General features: G+C 32.0%; 2 protein-coding genes and 1 long non-coding RNA gene across 3 annotated transcripts; 1 reads left to right on the plus strand and 2 right to left on the minus strand.

Annotated features, from left to right (window-relative positions):
* The first annotated feature begins 3704 nt into the window (after positions 1-3704).
* LOC114941396 (uncharacterized) lies at positions 3705-6870 on the plus strand. The gene is made up of 5 exons (XM_029316383.2): positions 3705-3781; positions 4773-4973; positions 5494-5735; positions 6190-6349; positions 6486-6870. Exons 1-5 carry the CDS (start codon positions 3769-3771, stop codon positions 6626-6628), a joined length of 759 nt encoding a protein of 252 aa, XP_029172216.2. The 5' UTR covers positions 3705-3768; the 3' UTR covers positions 6629-6870.
* A 4263-nt stretch (positions 6871-11133) lies between these two features.
* LOC146719488 (uncharacterized) lies at positions 11134-11797 on the minus strand. Its single transcript, XR_014926507.1, has 2 exons — positions 11630-11797; positions 11134-11277 (listed from the first exon to the last, which is right to left on the minus strand). It is a non-coding gene; the product is annotated as an uncharacterized LOC146719488 (long non-coding RNA).
* A 3022-nt stretch (positions 11798-14819) lies between these two features.
* LOC114927850 (uncharacterized) lies at positions 14820-16696 on the minus strand. The gene is given in 3 exon segments (XM_029298906.2): positions 14820-14965; positions 14968-16056; positions 16239-16696. Coding segments are annotated over 3 exon segments (1596 nt in total). The 5' UTR covers positions 16626-16696; the 3' UTR covers positions 14820-14845.
* Positions 16697-19953: the final 3257 nt, after the last annotated feature.

Consider the following 19953-nt stretch of genomic DNA (forward strand, 5'->3'; position numbering starts at 1 on the left):
TCCTTATTCGGTCGACGATTGTAAGCACGTATACATACACGTAGTGTAGTGCTGTGAGGTTGCGACCATTGCACAATCTATTGGACATTTGCTAGAAATTTATCAAGGTAAGACGTTTTACTATAATTATATAATAATAATTTTGTCACATTCACGCACACATCACATACGCACGCACACACGCACGCATAATTTCCTTCATTCATTATATAATTGATTGAACGTTTTCGTTTTCATATTCGTTTCCTATGTTCTATAATCTTTAATGATAATAATCTATACACAAAATGTTTTAGAAATAGATCGCTAAACTTTAAGAGCATATTCTACTCACTATAATGATAAAAAGTATATAAACATTCGGAACAGCTTTCTTTTCAAGTTATAAACATTTTTTATTTACATCGGGCAACATATATCTCGCTTCGTTTCATGAATTGTCCTATTCACTTTTTATTAGAAATAAACAAAAAGTTATTAGATGGATCTGTAATAATATTATAGAATCATTTATGATATTTGTATTATTACTGTGAAAGTACTCCGAAATCGTATTATCATTTCGTGTGACAAAATAAATATTTCGAGAATTTTTGGACGTCTTCGATAATATCTATGCGATGTCGATGCGACACGTGCATTAATGTGGAAGAAAATTATTTTCAACAATTTCTGTAATGAAATGTTACAGTTTCAAATGTTCTTAAAATCTGTTATAAAAGATTTATTAAAATCTGTTATTGTTTTCATCCTTACAGTAAATAAAATATGCTTTTTAAGTTTGGCGATTTATTTCTGAAACACCCTGTATACATGGGACATTCGTTACTAAATCAACGCTTTTTTCCGATTATTGTTTATTTGTTTTATTTTTTAAATGTTTTTGTACTGATTGCTAATAGCGTTATTTATAAATTTTTTAGATTATTATTTCTATCGATTCTCGAATTTTCAACGGATTTTCATCAATTAATTAAAGGTAGAAAAATATTAATAAATTTTAAATTTTAATATTAATTTTAAAAATGCCAAAAATAAGAAGAAAATATTATCGAAGAGCACAAGAGATAACTAATTTAGTAATTAATAATGTTCAAAATAAGAATTTAATGCCATTATTAGAAAGTACACCTTCAGTTTCAAATAATAATTTAGAGGATTGCAATAATTTTTATATCAATAATGATTTAGAAACCGTGAATAATTATAATTCGGACCGTGATCCCGATGATACAGAACATAATTTTGATAACTTTGAATCTACAAATTTTGTGAATAACTTTAAATCTATAAATTCCACTACTGATTTTCCAAATTCTATATCTTGGTTGCAAGAATGGGCAATTAAAAATAATATAACTCATACTGCGTTAAATGAATTAATATCTAATATGAAACTTAAATATCCGGAATTGTCCTAAAAATGCTCGCAGTTTATTAGGAACTCCCAGAAAAATCAATGTAGACGTCGTTGCACCAGGACATTACTATCATTTCGGTTTAAGTAATTGCATCGAAAGACTTTTATCGCGATGTTCTTTTCAAAATTTACACTGTATTGAAGTTAACATTAACATCGATGGCCTGCCATTATTCAAAAGTTCAAGTAGTCAAGTTTATCCCATTTTATGTAATTTAGTTGAAAATTACAATGAAGTTGATGTCATTGGAATTTATCATGGACATGAAAAACCCACAGATGCCAATGTATTTTTACAATCTTTCACAGAAGAAGCAAAAAATTTAACTATTCATGGTATAAAAATTAAAGATCACACTTATTCTTTTAAAATTAAATCTTTTATATGCGATGTTCCTGCTAGATGTTTTATTACTTATACAAAGGGTCATTCGGGTTATTACGCATGTTTTAAATGTACAGCTAAGGGCAAATATTATCTCAATAGAATGACTTATCCATATTTAAATAGTTGTCAATTAAGAACAGATAACGATTTCCGATTAAAATTACAAGAAAACCATCATATAGGTACATCAATACTTGAATCGATTCCTAATATAAATATGGTGAATGATTTTCCATCTGATCCGATGCATTTAATATTCTTGGGAGTTGTTAAAAAACTGATTTCTTTATGGTGTTACGGAAAACCTAAAACAAAGTTATCCTTTTGTCAAATATCTGAAATATCAAAGTTATTAGAACATCAAAAAAAATATATACCTTCCGAATTTAATAGAAAATCAAGATCTTTGTTTGAAAGTAAAAGATGGAAGGCAACCGAATTTAGAACTTTTTTATTATATACGGGATCTGTTGTTTTAAAATCTATTCTAAATCATGATCAATATTTAAATTTTTTAACTTTACATGTAGCTATCACTATTTTGTCTAATTCAAAACATATGGAACAATATTTAGATTATTCCAACTCCTTATTGCAATATTTTGTAGAAACATTTATTAATTTATATGGTAAAGAAAATGCATCGCACAACCTGCATCATTTATTACATATTTGTGATGACGCGAAAAAATTTGGAATTCTTCAAGAATTCAGTGCTTTTCCGTTTGAAAATTACTTACAATCTATATTAAAAATGATTCGTAAAAATAATAAAGAATTAGAGCAAATTGTTTGTCGTATAACTGAAAGAAACTATTGTATAAATTCTAATGTCAGAGTAAAATGTAACGAGCCTCAATTTTTAAAACCACATTTTAATGGTCCACTTATTATTAATTTTCATAATTGTAATCAATTTGGCAAAGCGGTGTTTAAACAATTTATTTTAAAAATAAATGAACCCGATAATTGCTGTAGCTTAAAAGACGAAAACATTATTGTTATTAGAAATTTTGTTGTAAATAATGAGGGCTTTTTCGTAATCGGAAATAAATATAAAACGCTTACAGATTTTTACACCGTACCATGTAAGTCGTCAAAATTAGGGATATATGTAATCAATGATATTGGAAATTTAGAATCCTGGGATTTAGGGCAAATTGCAAATAAATGTATGAAATTAAAATATAAAAATAAGTATGTAGTTTTTCCCTTATTACATTCAGAATATTTTTAAAAATTTTTCTTTTCTTGTGCTCTTCGCTAAAAAAATGTTAATTTTTTATATAATTTATAATAATATATAGATAAATATAATATATATATAATATACAATATAATATATAGAGGAAATAGGTTTGCAATTTTTGTGATAAGTTATTGAGTGTTTGCGCCTTTTCATATATAAATTGTAAATAGAATTTTTTGTTGGAATAAAATGCTCCTTAAATTTTTTGTTGAAATGTTTGAAGAAATGGAGAGATCATGGACTATAGTAAGGTTTATAGATGAAGATACAGTTGAAGCTGTCCCATCTACCTGGATTATCAATAAAAAATATTATTGGCCACCGTTTCACATGGAAAAAATTGTAGCGGCTATCAAAAAACATGCCGAACCAAATACATGTTGGCCTTCATATAATGTTATGACTTTCAGAAACAGCAGTTATGGTTAATATAAAATATTTAAATATTATACATTCCACATATACTTTTGTGATCAATAATATATGTACATAATCGTTATTTTTGTTATAATAATATAAATATATTTACTTGTATTTTCAAATAACTATAAAACAGCCAGGGAAAAAGCCAAAAAGGCTGAATTAACATCTGAATTAAACTCCGAGACTGATAATGATAACATTTCGAAAAGAAAAATTATCCCAAAGAAATTCTTTTCGTCATCAGATGAATCTACCGAAGAGTGCACTAAATTACGGACGCCTCCAATTATGAACACACAAAGTTCGTTTTAATATTAAATATTAATATATAATATACATAATATATATAATATAATATAAAAAATATATAATATATTATTATATTATATTTTAATGTATTATAAAATATATTTATGATATATTATTTATTTAAAACTTACTTCCTCCGATTTTACGAAATTTGTTTTACATAATTTAGTAATTGCATTAATAATATAAATTTTAATCGACTAATCTTAATATTCGAAAAACTTAATAAAACTTTGCTCGAAAATAAATAGAAAAATCAATATTTTAACATTTCACAATTGACATATCAGATCTTTCATGTCGTGTAGGGAAATATAATATCCTAATGACAGCAGCTAGTCATTCAATATCTTGAATTAAATCTATAATACAGAAGAACTTAACAGAAGTATTTACATAGAAAAACTGCAGTTGCAAAATTATGTAAAACAAATTTTGTAAAATCCGAGAAAATAGATTTTAAATAATTAACATATTATAAATATATTATAATACATTCAAATATAATATAATAATATATAATAATATATATATATATTATACATATAATTTTTTTAAATTGGCGAAGTCAATATTGTTAAATACAATTTTAATGAATCTTCAAGATTTAAAGAAATTGTATTTAACAATATAGTTAAAATGGGTCAATAAAAAAACTAATATAGGACAATACTTGATATGCTTTTCCAAAAAAATAGAAATAATGAAATTTAATTCTAAAACAGTTAGAGAGCCAATATTTTTATTATTTCAGAATTAGCACTGAATTTCCTATGTTATTATGTTCATTCATGCAGTATTCTATATATTTTATTATATATAAAACTAAAATACTAATAAAATTATTAAATTAATATAATAATAAAAGCTACTAAATTAAAATTATTATAAAATAAGTATATACTGATATTATTCAATATGTTTAGTTTGTGTATTACAAAGATTATATATGTAACTACTATTATTATTTTTTTTATACATAGAATCATTGAAAAGTACAAATTACGAAAATGCGAAGAGCAACAAATGTCAATCAAGATCAGTGGATCAATCATCCAATGAAGTTCCGAATAAACGGACGAAGCACTTACAAGATGGATTTTTGAATATTTCAAATATTTTGCAGGACAATGAGCACAACATACAAAATAATAAGACAGAAGATGTTGTCGACAATAAAATTGGTACATAATTTATATTGTTTAAAACTAACTTTATAATTTTTCATAGGTTTTGTCTGTGCTATCAGTAAATAACTGTAAAGAAATAATTATTAATTATTATTATACTGTTTATTCTATTTTTTGATATTATTATTATATTAACATTATTTTATCATTATCATCATTTTATCACCATCTTCTTTATTATATTTCATTATCTTAATCATTATTTTAATCAATAATTATATTTATATTAATCATGTTTATATTTAATCATATTTATATTTTATTATTTATATTTATTATTTTGTTATACAAAGAAATATTAAAAATGTTTTTGTGATTGCTTTCTTTGTCTGTGCACTTTATAAATAAAATGTCATAACTATACGTTAATAGCACGGACAAAAATCTATTCAATATACATATATTCTGAAATTACTATTTTATATATACATATATAATCTCAATGGAATGTTTAAAAAATTGGAATTTAGTAAGTAAAAAATAATCTTTACATTATTTTTGTTTTAATTTACAGTGCTTCAGTATTTTAAAGAAATTATCCGTCAGCAATCATACTTTAAGACCCAGTTATGGCAAATAGCAGATGATTTAAAAGATATGAAAAATGAATTGTTGCAACAAGTTCATCAACGGCCCAATGTAACTGAAAGAGAAGAGTCTATTTTTTCTTTTCCTCATCTTCCTTTTAATTCGGTGGAAGATTTAGAAGAGCACGTAGAACAATTTTTAAATCAACCGAATAAGTTCGAAATATCGGTAATAATAATTTATTAATTATTAATTTTTTTTAATGAGTTTTATTGGATTTTTAAAATTAATAACTAATTGTTTAACTTTTAAAATGTTAATTATTTACAATAGATCTTTATAAATATTTTAAAAACGATTACAGTTAATCTAAAATTCTAAATCACAAAATAAAAATTAACTTAGTAAATAAGTTAAAATTAAAAATAAAAATTTATTAAATTAAATTAATATATAAATTTCAAAAAAAATAAAATAGATTCTTTCAATTCCTTTTAATTCTATATTATTTATTACATTTTAAATCTAATTTGTGGTTATTAGAGCGATATATTATTAAAATTTATAATATAAAATTATATAGTAATATTAATAACATGTAAATTATTAAATTAATTGTTAAACATATTGTTATATATTTGTAATTTTCAAAATAATGTTTTTTAAAAAATATTTATTGTAGGTTAAAGAAGTATCCAGAGTAGGGGGAAAAAATCCTTACGAATTTATTAAGCGCAATTGTACTCGTTTGTTGACCAACGAGCTGGCTGAAAAATATAGTTGGCTAGGAGCAAAACAGAAAAGGAAATTTTGTCATTTAAAACTCGCTGACTTGCTAATTGGTAAGTATGTCTATAAGTAGATAATGTTATTTGTTTAATTTATTAATGTTATCTTATTTAAATAATTAATCTTAATGAAATCACATAAATAAAAAAATAAATTATTGTTTACAAGATGCTGATTTTTTTATTACAGTTTCCGGTCAAGATAGTAATTCCGAATATAACAAGAAAGTTTTAGAAGAAGCAGTTCAGAAATGGCTGCGAAGAGCTAAAGAAAGATTAAATGGTGAAAAGAAGAAGCAAGATAAACAAAGAACTGAAGAAGACTCATCATAACTATAAGAAGACTAATAACAAGAAGATTAATAATATTAATAAATTTTTGATATATTTTATCATATATATTTATATGATACATATGCGTAATAATTAACATTGTAAGCGTTCAAAGTTTTTTAAGTTAGATTTATTTCAAGATAAAGTTAAGATTTATTTTATAATATGTACGTATGTGATACTAATGTTTCCGTAACAAAATGTTCAATTTAATTTCTAGTTTTTAAATAAGATTTTTAATATTTCCAGTCAATGAAAGATAATATTTCTATGATATATCTTATACATATAAATAATAAGCCATACATATGTTAGATTTCCATATTATATATTATCTTTTATAATTAATATATATTATAATTATTCTCAAATATACAAATTGTCGGATGTCAACGCTCGTGAGTAGATAAAACATTGTAGTAAACTAAACATAAAAATCTTATATCATTTTGCTTTTGCAAAATAATGTGATTAATTTGAATATGTAAGCCAATGGGCGCATGGAAAGCGATAGTTTGGAATCTGTAGGCATAACATAGACAATAAAATAAATCGACCCCTACTATCTTTTTAGCCGATCTATTCTATTGTATATGATACCTACCAATTCCAAACTTTCGCTTTTCATTCGCTCATTGGCTTAAATATTTTAATAATATAACAATTATTGCGAATTTAGCAAAATGATATAAAACTTTTCTGTTCAGTTTACTGTATTCTACTTGCTCGCGAGTATAATTGGCACAATCTTTACCCTGACATCTTGTATGTAATATTGATCATTTTTGTATATTATATTATATATTTTTTTACATGTATATGTATAAAAATAAATATATAATATATAATAATTATTATATATTATTATATATATTGACAAAACAATATTTTCGGTACCAAACTTAAAAGTCAATAAATGTTTATATTTGAATAAATCAATTGTTTTAGTATTTTATTAGACTAGCTTTTCGGACCGCGCTTCGCGCGGTCCTCAAAGCCAGCCTTTCTATTCGGACCGCGCTTTGCGCGGTCCTCATATAGTCTATATTAAATCCGTTTTAACACAAAAAATTAATTCTTTTTTTGTATTACCGCAAACTACTTCCACATTTGTTGTTCGACTTTCACGAAATTTATACCAAAATAAATGTTTAAATTTTTTTGTGGATGACTACTATGTTATCTATTTCTTTCTCCCAGATATTTTATTTTCTTTTTTTAAGACACGCTTTCTCTCTCTCTCACTCTAAAACACACGCGCTCCCTCTCTCTCTCTTTAAGACACATGCTCTCTCTCTCCTTATCTCTCTCCCTCCCTCTTTCTTTAAGACACACGCTCTCTCTCTCTCTCTCTCTCTCTCTCTCTGTGTGTATGTGTGTGGGGTTTTTTAAGTTTACGCTTTCACCTACGCATCCACCCACACAATCGCATATTTATGAACGGATTTTTTAAAAAATTGGTACCAAAATGTTGCAAATTTTTGGCGACGATGTGGTTTTTTCAAGTGTTACACCTCCACCCACACGCATGCGCATTTATGGACCAATTTTCACGAAATTAGTACCAAAATGTTGCAAATTTTTTTGAGAAAGCTGCTGTGTGGTTTTTTTAAGTTTTATCCCACCCACGCATGCATCCACGCATTCACACATTTATTCACATACTTTTTTGAAATTTGTAGTTAAATTTTGTTGGAGATGGCTACTATGATTTTAACAAATTTTTATCATCCTATTCATCCACCCACGCACCCATGCACCCATTTGCATACGCATTTATTGACTTGGTCACACCAAGAAGTAATTTTTAAAAAATTTGTGTACGTATTTGTGATTATGTGTGCAATTCGTGTAAATAAACCTTTAATTTGTATGCAATTTTCACGAAATTAGTACCAAAATGTTGCAAATTTTTGCAATCACAAACATGTACACAAATTTATTTAAAATTACTTATTGGTGTGACCAAGTCAATAAATGCGTATGCACATGGGTGCATGGGTGCGTGGGTGGATGAATAGGATGATAAAAATTTGTTAAAATCATAGTAGCCATCCCCAACAAAATTTGAGTACAAATTTCGAAAAAGTCTGTGAATAAATGTGTGAATGTGTGGGTGAATGCGTGGGTGGGATAAAACTTTAAAAAACCACACAGCAGCTTTCTCAAAAAGATTTGCAACATTTTTGTACCAATTTCGTAAAAATATTGGTCCATAAATGCGCACGCGCGTGGATGAATGCGTGGGTGGAGGTGTAACAATTGAAAAAACCACATCGTCGCCATCTTCAAAAAATTTGCAACATTTTGGTACCAATTTTAAAAAAATCGGTTTATAAATATACGATTGCGTGGGTGGGTGCGTGGGTGGAGGCGTAAACTTAAAAAAATAAAACACCAGCTTTGTCAGAAAAATTTGCAACATTTTGGTACTAATTTCGTGAAAATTGGTCATAAATGCGTATGCGCGTGGGTGGGTGCGTGGGTGGAGGTGTAACACTTGAAAAAACCGCATCGTCGCCATCTCCAAAAAATTTGCAACATTTTTGTACCAATTTCGTAAAAATATTGGTCCATAAATGCGCACGCGCGTGGATGATTGCGTGGGTGGAGGCGTAAACTTAAAAAAATAAAACACCAGTTTCCTCAGAAAAATTTGCAACATTTTGGTACTAATTTCGTGAAAATTGGTCCATAAATGCGCATGCGTGGGTGGATGCGTGGGTGGAGGTGTTACACTTAAAAAAACCGCATCGTCGCTATCTCCAAAAATTTTGCAACATTTTGATACCATGTGTTCAGAAATATTGCAAAAAAAAAATTTTTTCGCAAAAACATACCCTCCTCTGAAGAAAAAAAATAAAAATAAAAAAATTAAAAAAAAAACCCACAGCAGCCACCCCCGAAAAATTTGCAACATTTTGGTACCAATTTCGAGACAATCGGTCCACAAATGCGGAAGTAGTTCGGGCACAGACAGACAGACAGACAGACGGACGGTGCTTATATATATAGATTAAATTAATCCCTCTCTCTCTTTCTCTCTCTCTCTCTCTCTCTCTCTCCCTCTCCCTCCTCAATATTATATATAATAATATAATATTATAAATAAATATTATGTAATATAATCATTTTCTGCAGTAAAACAGAAAGCTCGATGGGCAAGAGCCGGAAGAGGTACCAATTTAAAAAAAATCGGTTCATAAATATACGATTGCGTGGGTGGGTGCGTGGGTGGAGGGGTAAACTTAAAAAAATAAACCAGTAGTTTTCTCAAAAAAATTTGCAACATTTTGGTACTAATTTCGTGAAAATTGGTCCATAAATGCGCATGCGCGTGGGTGGATGCGTGGGTGGGTGCGTGGGTGGGGGTGTAACACTTAAAAAAACCGCATCGTCGTTATTTCCAAAAAAATTTGCAACATTTTGATACCATGTGTTCAGAAATATTGCAAAAAAAGATTAAACATACCCTCCTCTGTAGAAAAAAAAAAAAATTAAAAAATTAAAAAAAAAACCCCACAGCAGCCACCCCCAAAAAATTTGCAACATTTTGGTACCAGTTTCACGAATATCGGTCCACAAATGCGGAAGTAGTTCGCGTACATACATACAGACAGACGGTGCTTATATATATAGATTCGCGAGTATGTATCCCAAAATTACGTCCGTAATATGTCCGAAATGAGACCGTTTTCGACCTATTTTGGATTTATTATGGATATCGTTAATACGTCCAAGATGATCCAAAATAAGTCCAAAATAGGTTCAACAACAGTCTTATTTCAGATATTTTATGGATGTCCGAAGTTGTGTCAAGCGTATGTGATATGGATGTCCATCAGACGTCCGACGAATCTTATTTGGACCAAAAATAGATGTCCGACGTCCAGAAAGTAGACGTTCAATGGACATCCATTGAATGTCCATGTGCTATCTGGGTATGGACCTTTATAGTTAGGTTTCAACTTAGAACTTGCCCCTATTTTGTTTCGGTCATTTCTGATCATCACATAATCACCTTCTTTATATTTTGTTGGTTTAACGCTATGTTTATCCTTGTACATTTTGTTATAATTTCTAATCATATCAGTCGTTCGTAAAGCGGTATCGCGTCTAACACTCCTATCTGTTTCTAGATCATGGTCAACATCGTGCAAGGCCTTTGTGAGACGAGCTATTGCATGATCTGCATGGTTACGCTGTTCGTAATCCAACAAGAGTTTTGACGGAGTGGCCTTAATTGTAGAATGGTGCGTATTATTTATAATATACTGTATTTCGCTCAAATTCTGTTTTCACTCTATCTGAGAGTCTATGTGCTTTGTCAAAGAAGTTTCTAGAAATCTGTTCACCCTCTCTATCATACCGTTGGCCCATGGAGCCGCTACAGCCACTTTTCTATGTTTAAGGGGTAACACCACTCTAGCGGTCGAAAAAAAGACCTAACTTTGACAATTTTTTTTGAGAATATAATAAAAGGAATGGGAATTTTTCTTGAGAAGGTTTATTGAGCATATATTTAAGTATAGAAAAAAATTTTTTTATTATTTTTTTTATACAAAATGGCGACGAGAGAGACAATCTTCAAAATGACGTTTTTAAAAAACGCTTCCATTAGCGAACCAATTTCTCGTGAACTATAAGACCTAGAATAAAAAACCAAAAAAATTTTAAATCTACATACTATTGCCTATAGAAGTACGTAGGGATTTTTTATTTTATCAAATTTTGCAGAAACGGTGCACTTTTGAAACAAAAATTCAATTTTATGCCAAAAAATAAGCAGTAAATTGTTTATAAAATAAAAAGTTTACATTGAATCGAAAAACCCCTACGTACTTCTATAAAGGATGTAATTGTGAAGCTACTGTCAAATTTTCAAACTGATCCATGCAACCGTGTTGAAGTAATGTGTTCGCTAAGATTGAAAAAAGTGGTTTCGAGAAAAACGCGTTTAAAGTTTCACGAGCACTTAAAATGCTTGAAATTTATGTTTACCTTTAATCAGCGATGCCTGTACTGAAATACAAGTTTATTTTGGCAGTAGCGTACCCTGGTGATCTTTTGAGTAACTCAAGCATCTTCTGCACTATAAATAACAGGGCCACTTATTATCCTGAAAGGTAAAACAGGATGACAAAAGCGATGAATCCGAACGCGCCGCGTTAAGGCTCAAGCGGCGCTCCGTGGCGCTGCGGAAAAATCGTTGGTAGAGGCTTTTAAAAAATTTTTTTTACTATAAAACCAAGTGCATGTTATTTTTATGATGTTAAAGCATTGTTTAAAGCAAAAAAAAAAATTGATTTTTTCAAAATCCTAGAGTGGTGTTACCCCTTAATATTCTGATTCTGTAAATAATCAGTGAACTCTTTCGAAGTGAATGCGGAAGTTCTATCTGAAACCAACTTTACTGGCTTTCCAAAAATAGAGAACAGATTGTCCAGAAGCTTCATTGCCTCTTTCGCACCGGTAGATTTAGTTGAATATAGCCACGTCAATCTGGTGAATGCATCAATTATAAGCAAAACATGTTTATAGCCATCTACAGTTTCCTGAAGTGGACCGAAGTGGTCTATGTGTATCAATTCTAAGGGAGACTTTGGCAACGGATACAATTGAGTCTCGCTCTCCTGTCTATTGAAGGAACTGTTTGCGGTAAGACATATAAGACAATTTTCTATATAATTCAAAACGCGTTTTCTCATCCTGGGAAACCAATAATTTTGTTTGATACCAATTAACGTTTTTTCATAACCATTATGTCATCGTGGTGCGCTCTAAGTATATTTGTGACCATTGACTCTGGCACGACAAATCTCATTTCACCATCTATTCTTTTATAAACCAAACCATCTATAAGCGCAAACTTATCATTCTCTTCTAATTCTAATTCGCTGCTTATTTTAAAAATTTTAGGGTCTGCTAATTGAAGGAATTCAAGTCTTCGCTCCAGTGGAAATTCATCCACAAATGCAACGCTACGACTGAGGGCATCTGCGTGTACCATCCTATTACCTGGCCGGTGAGTAATGTCAAATGTGTAATTTTGTAAGGCTAACGTCCACCTAGCTATCCTAGGGTTCAGATTAGCTTTTTTGACTGCGTGTACTAACGCATTACAATCTGTAATTATACTGAATTTAATACCATACAAATATAAATGGAATCTTTCCACCAATCTCACAATTGCTAACATTTCCAGCTCAAAACTGTGGTAACGCGATTCAGCCGCATTAGTCGACTGACTGAAGTAAGCTACAGGGGCCCATGAACCGTCACACTGACGTTGGAGGAAAACCGCTCCTATACCTCCACTACATGCATTCGTATGCAACTGAGTCTCAGCCGCTGGATCAAATAGTCTTAACACCGGGTAAGATGTTAATTCTTTTTTAATATTTGAGAATGCTTCGACACACGCGCCATTAAATTCAAAATTTACATCCTTTTTTAGCAAGTTTTGCAACGGTTTGACTTTGAAAGCATAATTTTTTATGAATTTACGAAAATAATTGGAGAGGCCTAGAAATCTTTGTAACTGAATTTTATCTTTAAGCTGTCTATAGTTGTGCACTGCCTCCGTGTGCCGCGGACTTAACGTAATTCCCTCTGACGAGATTACATATCCCAAAAATTCTATTCTTTTTCTCAAAAATTTACATTTTTTAAAGTTAAGTTCGAATCCATATTTTTTTTAGTATTAACATGACTTCTTCTAAGGTGTCTAAATTTTCTTGTATTGTTTCAGCTGGGATTAAGACATCGTCGATGTAAACAATAACCTTGTCTTGCCTAATCAAAGGGTTTAGAATTTGAATAAGCCTTTTCTGAAATTCGGCCGGTGCCTTACAGTAATCAAACAGTAAGCGAATAAATTCAAATTGACCATCCGGGGTCGTAAATGAAAAATACTTAGACGAATTCTCGTGTACTTTAATCTGATGAAAACTATCTTTGAGATCTAGTAGAGTAAAAATTTTTTTATTGCTTAACTTGGAAATACATTTCCTCAATTATTGGAAAAGGATATTTTTGCTTGTGAACCCGGCTATTCAGAAGTCGGAGGTCTACGCAGAGCCTTAATCGACCGTCTTTTTCCCTAACAGGTACGACCCTGGCGCAATACGGTGATACGCTCGTCTTAATGATACCTCGCTGGAGAAGATCATCGATAATATCTCAGATTTGCTTCCGTTCCGCCATTGCGAATCGCCTAGGGGCATACGCGAATATCGAAGAATCCTTTATATTTACTTCTACACGGTAATCATCATTTACTGAAAAAATATTTTGTGTCTGAACTCTAGATATCAATTTTTCCAAACCAATTTTTGTATCCGTATCAAAGTCTATTTTGTATTATTTGTTTCAGCGTTTCTGTTTGCCCCTCGTCGACACACAATGGAAGCATCGCAAACAAGTTGACCTTCTCTTCCTGTATTTTCGCCACAGGATTATAGACTAACGTGAGTTTGTTTTCCCGCAAAAACTCGCGACCAATGATAACATCGCTTTGAAATGATTCGTTTTTTAGAACATATAAATTTGCTTGAAATTCTTTTCTTTTTAGGAATTCAAAATTTAACGTTACCTTAACTAACAAGGAAGTTCGGCAAGTGTAAAATTCAAAAAAATCTGAAACTTTGTATAAGTTTAGAGTAGATGAACCTAATCACGAAACAATTTTTTTTAGCTGCTAATATTCGGTTTTAGGGGTGCAGCATCCCCTTAAATAAAATCGGTGTTTACGTTTTCAAGCGAATATTGCCGAAATAATGAGAAATATAAAAAAATGTTTCCAGCAAAAGTTTTATGGTTTCGAAAGTTCTTTATAATGGCATGATCATATTTTGCAAAAATGTTTAATTTTTCAAAATACCCCCACCACGTATCTTTTTTTTTCATATTTAAATTTTTCTTGCAACTAAAATTAAAGTTTATTTCACGCCAAATTCAACTATATATAATAAAGTTGCGATCCGTAAACGTGTTTTTGAGAAATAAACTGAAAACATCTTTACAGGGTATGCTGTCAATTTTATCGGCCCGCTAATTTTGGCTACGACTTCTCTTTCTCCCCTTCTCTCTGTAATTTTTCGCAATACAAGATAACAATGAAACAGATGTTCGTAATAAATCTAATCACGTAACTGATTTTTGTATATTACACATTTTATAAATAATATAGTAGTTTTTACAAAAATAAGATATTATTTATTCTATATAATTGTTACAATAATGGTATTGTTCAAAGAAGTGTTCAAAACAGAAGTATTTTTTGCACCATGCACAACGTATAAAAGCCATTTTATCACAAATGCTACATTTCGGTATATGTTTTTTTTTTCTTTAAAATAACAGTAATTGATTGGATTTTCAAACTTTTCAGGCCGTGTTGATAAATAGCCACTTTTATACCAACTATATTTAAATAAATTTCGAAATCTTGGAGAAGAAAGTTGATTGTGTGCCAAAGACTGTAATTTTATAATGTTATTGCGTAAATGTAAATTTATATCGTAATTATTTAAAATAACATTATCAGAGAAGCTTCGAATAAAATTTTTCCAGATTCTAAAGCCAAAAACATCTAAAAGTTGTATAAAAGCAGTTGTTTTTTTTGGTATTGTTAAAATATTTACTTGTTTGTCTTTTGGTACAAGTTCTATTAACTGTTCCGGGCAATGGCCTGTCCATGAATCTAGCAACAGCAAACTTTTCTCTTTAGTATTCGGAAGATATACCTCTAAAAACCAATTTTTAAAGTGTTGGGTTGTGAGCTTTCCGGATTTTGAAGCCGCAATATAAACATTAGCAGGTCGAAAAAGAGTTTCTTCTACTCGTGGTCCAAACGATCCAGTAGTTTCTTTTAAGACTATATATAGAGGCGAAAGAAGATACCCGTCCGCAGATATAATTGGCATAATAGTATAACTATGACTTATAGAAGATAAAGATTGAACAGTAGCTTCGACTGTCTTTACTCCCATATTAGTTAAGGTTCTTCCAGAATGTATTTCTAGATTAAAACCGCTTTCATCTGCATTATAAGTTGATCCTTCACCAGTTATAGCAATATGTGGTTTTACATTTGTCACAAATTCTTCTGCATTTTGACGTATCAGTGCATCAGCTTGTAAATTAGATTGCGTTTTAAATTTTGTTATTTTACGTGATGTAATGCGATGAGCTTTTTTAAAATTCCATATCCACCAATGTCCTGCTTTAAATGTAGCAAAATTCACTTGCTTCTTTGCTTCTAGCGCCCACCTTCGCAAATCGATGTCATGAATAATAGATCCTCTATCAATAGTTTCTTGAAATTTTATTAATACATATTCGGCAATGAATATCAATTTGTCTTTGTTTGTCCCTCCACGCATTATATACTCCTGCCATCTGTACAATTGCGAAACATGTTTTACCTAAAAGAGAAAAAAGATCCAATATTTAAAAGATTATATCAAACACAAGAAAATTAATCGAATGCAGATGAACATGCGACATGAAACGTTGTTCCTGACTTTTGTTTATTATCCACTATGATATTCATACACGTTTATCTATATTTAGTTAGTATTGTACTTATTTTTTAATGAGAATTTACCTTTCTAAAACGATTCTGTACAACAGAAACGGATAAACGTCTTTTTTTTCCACTGTTCCAATATTCAACCGCTTTTTTTTTATAATTTAAATCTACACTTCCACCTTCGTCATCTACAATACAAACTTCATCTTCATAGTTATCTTCTTCAGCATGAGGATCATACGAATCTACAAACTGTACAGCTTGAGGTTCCGATGGATCATCAAAATCAAGTCCCCAATCATATTCAATCGTAATATCGTCTTTTAGAGAATCCCTTATTAAATTTGAAATTGCATCGTGGAGTTCTACTTCACGATGATTAACAGGAGTGACAGCGAGATTTGCAATGTGAAACGTTGTAATTAACAAATTTATAACGTTCGCCGTATTTATGGCCAACATTTTGACATAAATGCTTGAATAAATGTTATATGAAATTTTCCCACAGAAAGTATCACACGTACAATATATTAAATAACATGAATAAAATGCAAAAGCGGATGGCTTTTATACTAATTGTATAAGGACAACGAACATTAAAGATAGCCTTCCCATAATCTTCCCTTTTATTGCATCACATCAATCTCGATAATCTTTCAACCTTTCAACTATTCAAAGTTGATAACGTTCTCATAAATATAATGACGTACATAACAGGAAATATTACATATACGTTAGTGCATCCGTGTTTATTTCATTCTAGACGATAATCTTTAATTTTTTTTACCAAAGGTCTAAATCAAAAATTACTTTATCGATAACTTTGATTTTTCTCTTACGATATATTTTGACTACTATATTATTTATAAAATGTGTAATATACAAAAATCAGTTACGTGATTAGATTTATTACGAACATCTGTTTCATCGTTATCTTGTATTGCGAAAAATTACAGAGAGAAGGGGAGAAAGAGAAGTCGTAGCCAAAATTAGCGGCCGATAAAATTGACAGCATACCCTGTAAGGATGTTTTCAGTTTATTTCTCTAAAACACGTTTACGGATCGCAACTTTATTATATATGGTTGAATTTGGCGTGAAATAAACTTTAATTTTAGTTGCAAGAAAAATTTAAATATGAAAAAAAAAGATACGTGGTGGAGGTATTTTGAAAAATTAAACATTTTTGCAAAATATGATCATGCCATTATAAAGAGCTTTCGAAACCATAAAACTTTTGCTGGAAACATTTTTTTATATTTCTCATTATTTCGGCGATATTCGCTTGAAAACGTAAACACCGATTTTATTTAAGGGGATGCTGCACCCCTAAAACCGAATATTAGCAGCTAAAAAAAATTGTTTCGTGATTAGGTTCATCTACTCTAAACTTATACAAAGTTTCAGATTTTTTTGAATTTTACACTTGCCGAACTTCCCTTTAAGCCAATAACATCTAATTTTTGGTCTGATAAATTTCTTAAGTTGCATTTTGTACCAATCAACGATTTCGCGTCTGATTTTATGAATTTATAAAACACGCTCGCTTTTACGAAAGATACTGGGTTACCCGTATCTATTAACGCTAACAGATTTATTTTTTGCTCAGGTAGACTCACTCGGATCAGGGGATCGCCTACCACTAATTCCGTGGACGTTTCCTGGACGGCTGCTATCGCTGCGGACTCCTGGAGCTCCTCCAATACAGTCGCCGCCGCCAATGTCGCACCGGTTGGTTTTGGGGCCGCCCTGGGTTCCTTTCTCCTCAGGACCGGACAATCGAATCTGCGGTGGCCCTTTTCCTTGCAGTAAAAGCAGCTTGGCTCATCTCTGCACTCCTTGTGTGTGTGACCCTTTTTCCCGCAGTTCTTGCAGGCATCCTTGGCCTGCTTGTCCTTGAACTGCAGATGCAACTGCGACGTCCTCCGGTCTACCTCTGCCGTGCCCTGAGCGATGGTCCTCATCCTGTCGAGAAAGACGTCCATCGTGTCGGCCGTGAGGGACAACGCCGTCGCCTTCAGTGAAGTCTGCTAGATTCCGCTAATCAGAAGTTGGATCCGGTCACTCTCAAGTAGGTCCAATCTATGCATCATCGCAAGCTTGTCGATGGCATAGTCGTCGAAGGACTCCTTCGCCGGAAGCCACTTCCTTGACTCTAGCTTCTGCATAGATCTATAAAATGGTACCTTTCTATTAAATATTTTCAAAATTTCAGCCCGTAGGCTCCTCCAAGACTCTACCGCTACGTCACCCTGGGTGTCAAACCATCGACGCACCGACTTGGACAGCCGACTGGAGGCTGCCAACAGAGTTGCGCCACCATCCGAAGCTCCGTGCACCTGGGCGACCTTGTCCACCCGACGGACGTGCGTGGACGTTGTCGTCGTCAGCCCTGGCGAACTCAGGTATCTGGTGGGCCAACGTCTGCACTGCCGACCCTGAAAGCCAGGACTCCGTCGACCGCCGCTCCGACTCGCCCGCCGGTGATGATCGCATCGAACTCAGGTTGCTTTCGGTAAGCTGATCTGACTGCGGTTGCCTCGTTGCTTCACATCTCTGCTCCATTAACATTTGCACTATCTGCGTTAGTTGCTGTTGCTGCTGCTGCATCGCCGCTAGCATCTGCTGCAACACAATCGTCGAGTGATCCCCAGTACCGGTCACTGACGTCTTTCGCCCTTGGAACGGTCCTGGAATCTCGACTGCCTGCTGTTCGGTCGCGACGGATGGAGCAACGGCTTTCGAAGCGGACCCCGACAACTGATTGCCTGACGCCAACTGACGCAACTCCTGAGCCGGGCCGTGTTTCTCAAGGTGAGTCATGATTCGGTCAATCACGTCACTCCAGGAACCCGTGGTTGCTAATCCAAATTTCGCCGCTTCTGCTTTCAGCTGCTCAAGGTTGAGTTTCTCCAGGCCGGCTCTCTCCATCGTTAAACGAGCACGTGCTCTCACCATGCACGTATGTTACCGAACAAAGAAGTTCCTTGAATAAAGGTCGTTCTTGTTTTCTTCTGAAGGAATGTGTTTTTTTTGCTCCAGTTTTTTTTCCTTTCCGACCGCGTTCCGATAACTGTTTTCGCCGACGATTATCGCTTACTTTTATGCTCGGTCTTGTTAACTATTCTAATTAATCGTTCACTATTGTTCACTAACATCCCACTTCTGAGATGTAAGTTAACTAGTTTAAATATTTGCACGCTTCCTAGTTTAATCAAAAGATATATTTAGGAGACGAGGAAAGGTGGCAAGCGGGCGCGCAGATTGAACAAAGCGGATTAATTATAGGAAATATTAGATTCGAGCAGAATATCTAACACCAGTAATAATTAAAGTAAAGAACTAATATATTTAAAGTATCTTCAAATATAATTAAACAAAAGACTTTCCGAATGACTCCCGTATACCGAACGCGTCTGATCCGTGATACTTTCCGAAGGAGAGTGTCGGCTCTCCCGCCGGTCTCGAGGTGGTTCGCTCTCGTGGAGCCGCGCATGCTCCTTGGACACCCGGTATTGGTGGCAGCAGCTGACGGGCTGACAAAGAACGGTAACAGACATGCGCGCGCGTAGCTTACAATATATGTGTGTGTGTATGTGTGTGTAATATTATATATATAATTTTTTAAGTATGTTCTGGTTTTAAAAAATATTTTCGAAGCAAAATGATCTTGAAGAAAATGTTTCATGCAACCGATGAATATACAGGAGAAATAAGAAGGATTAACTTTCAATATAAAGGATAAAATTATCATATTCATGATATAACATTAGACATATGTAATTACATTG

The sequence above is a fragment of the Nylanderia fulva genome, unplaced genomic scaffold (genome assembly GCF_048542155.1).
Source record: "Nylanderia fulva isolate GAGA-0341 unplaced genomic scaffold, ASM4854215v1 Scaffold97, whole genome shotgun sequence".
In the NCBI taxonomy this organism is placed as follows: domain Eukaryota; kingdom Metazoa; phylum Arthropoda; class Insecta; order Hymenoptera; family Formicidae; genus Nylanderia; species Nylanderia fulva.

Coding starts and splice junctions, on each gene's coding strand:
- LOC114941396 (XM_029316383.2), top strand. Junction 4,974..5,493: donor TGTTGTCGACAATAAAATTG/GTACATAATTTA, acceptor TTTAATTTACAG/TGCTTCAGTATTTTAAAGAA. Junction 5,736..6,189: donor CGAATAAGTTCGAAATATCG/GTAATAATAATT, acceptor TATTTATTGTAG/GTTAAAGAAGTATCCAGAGT.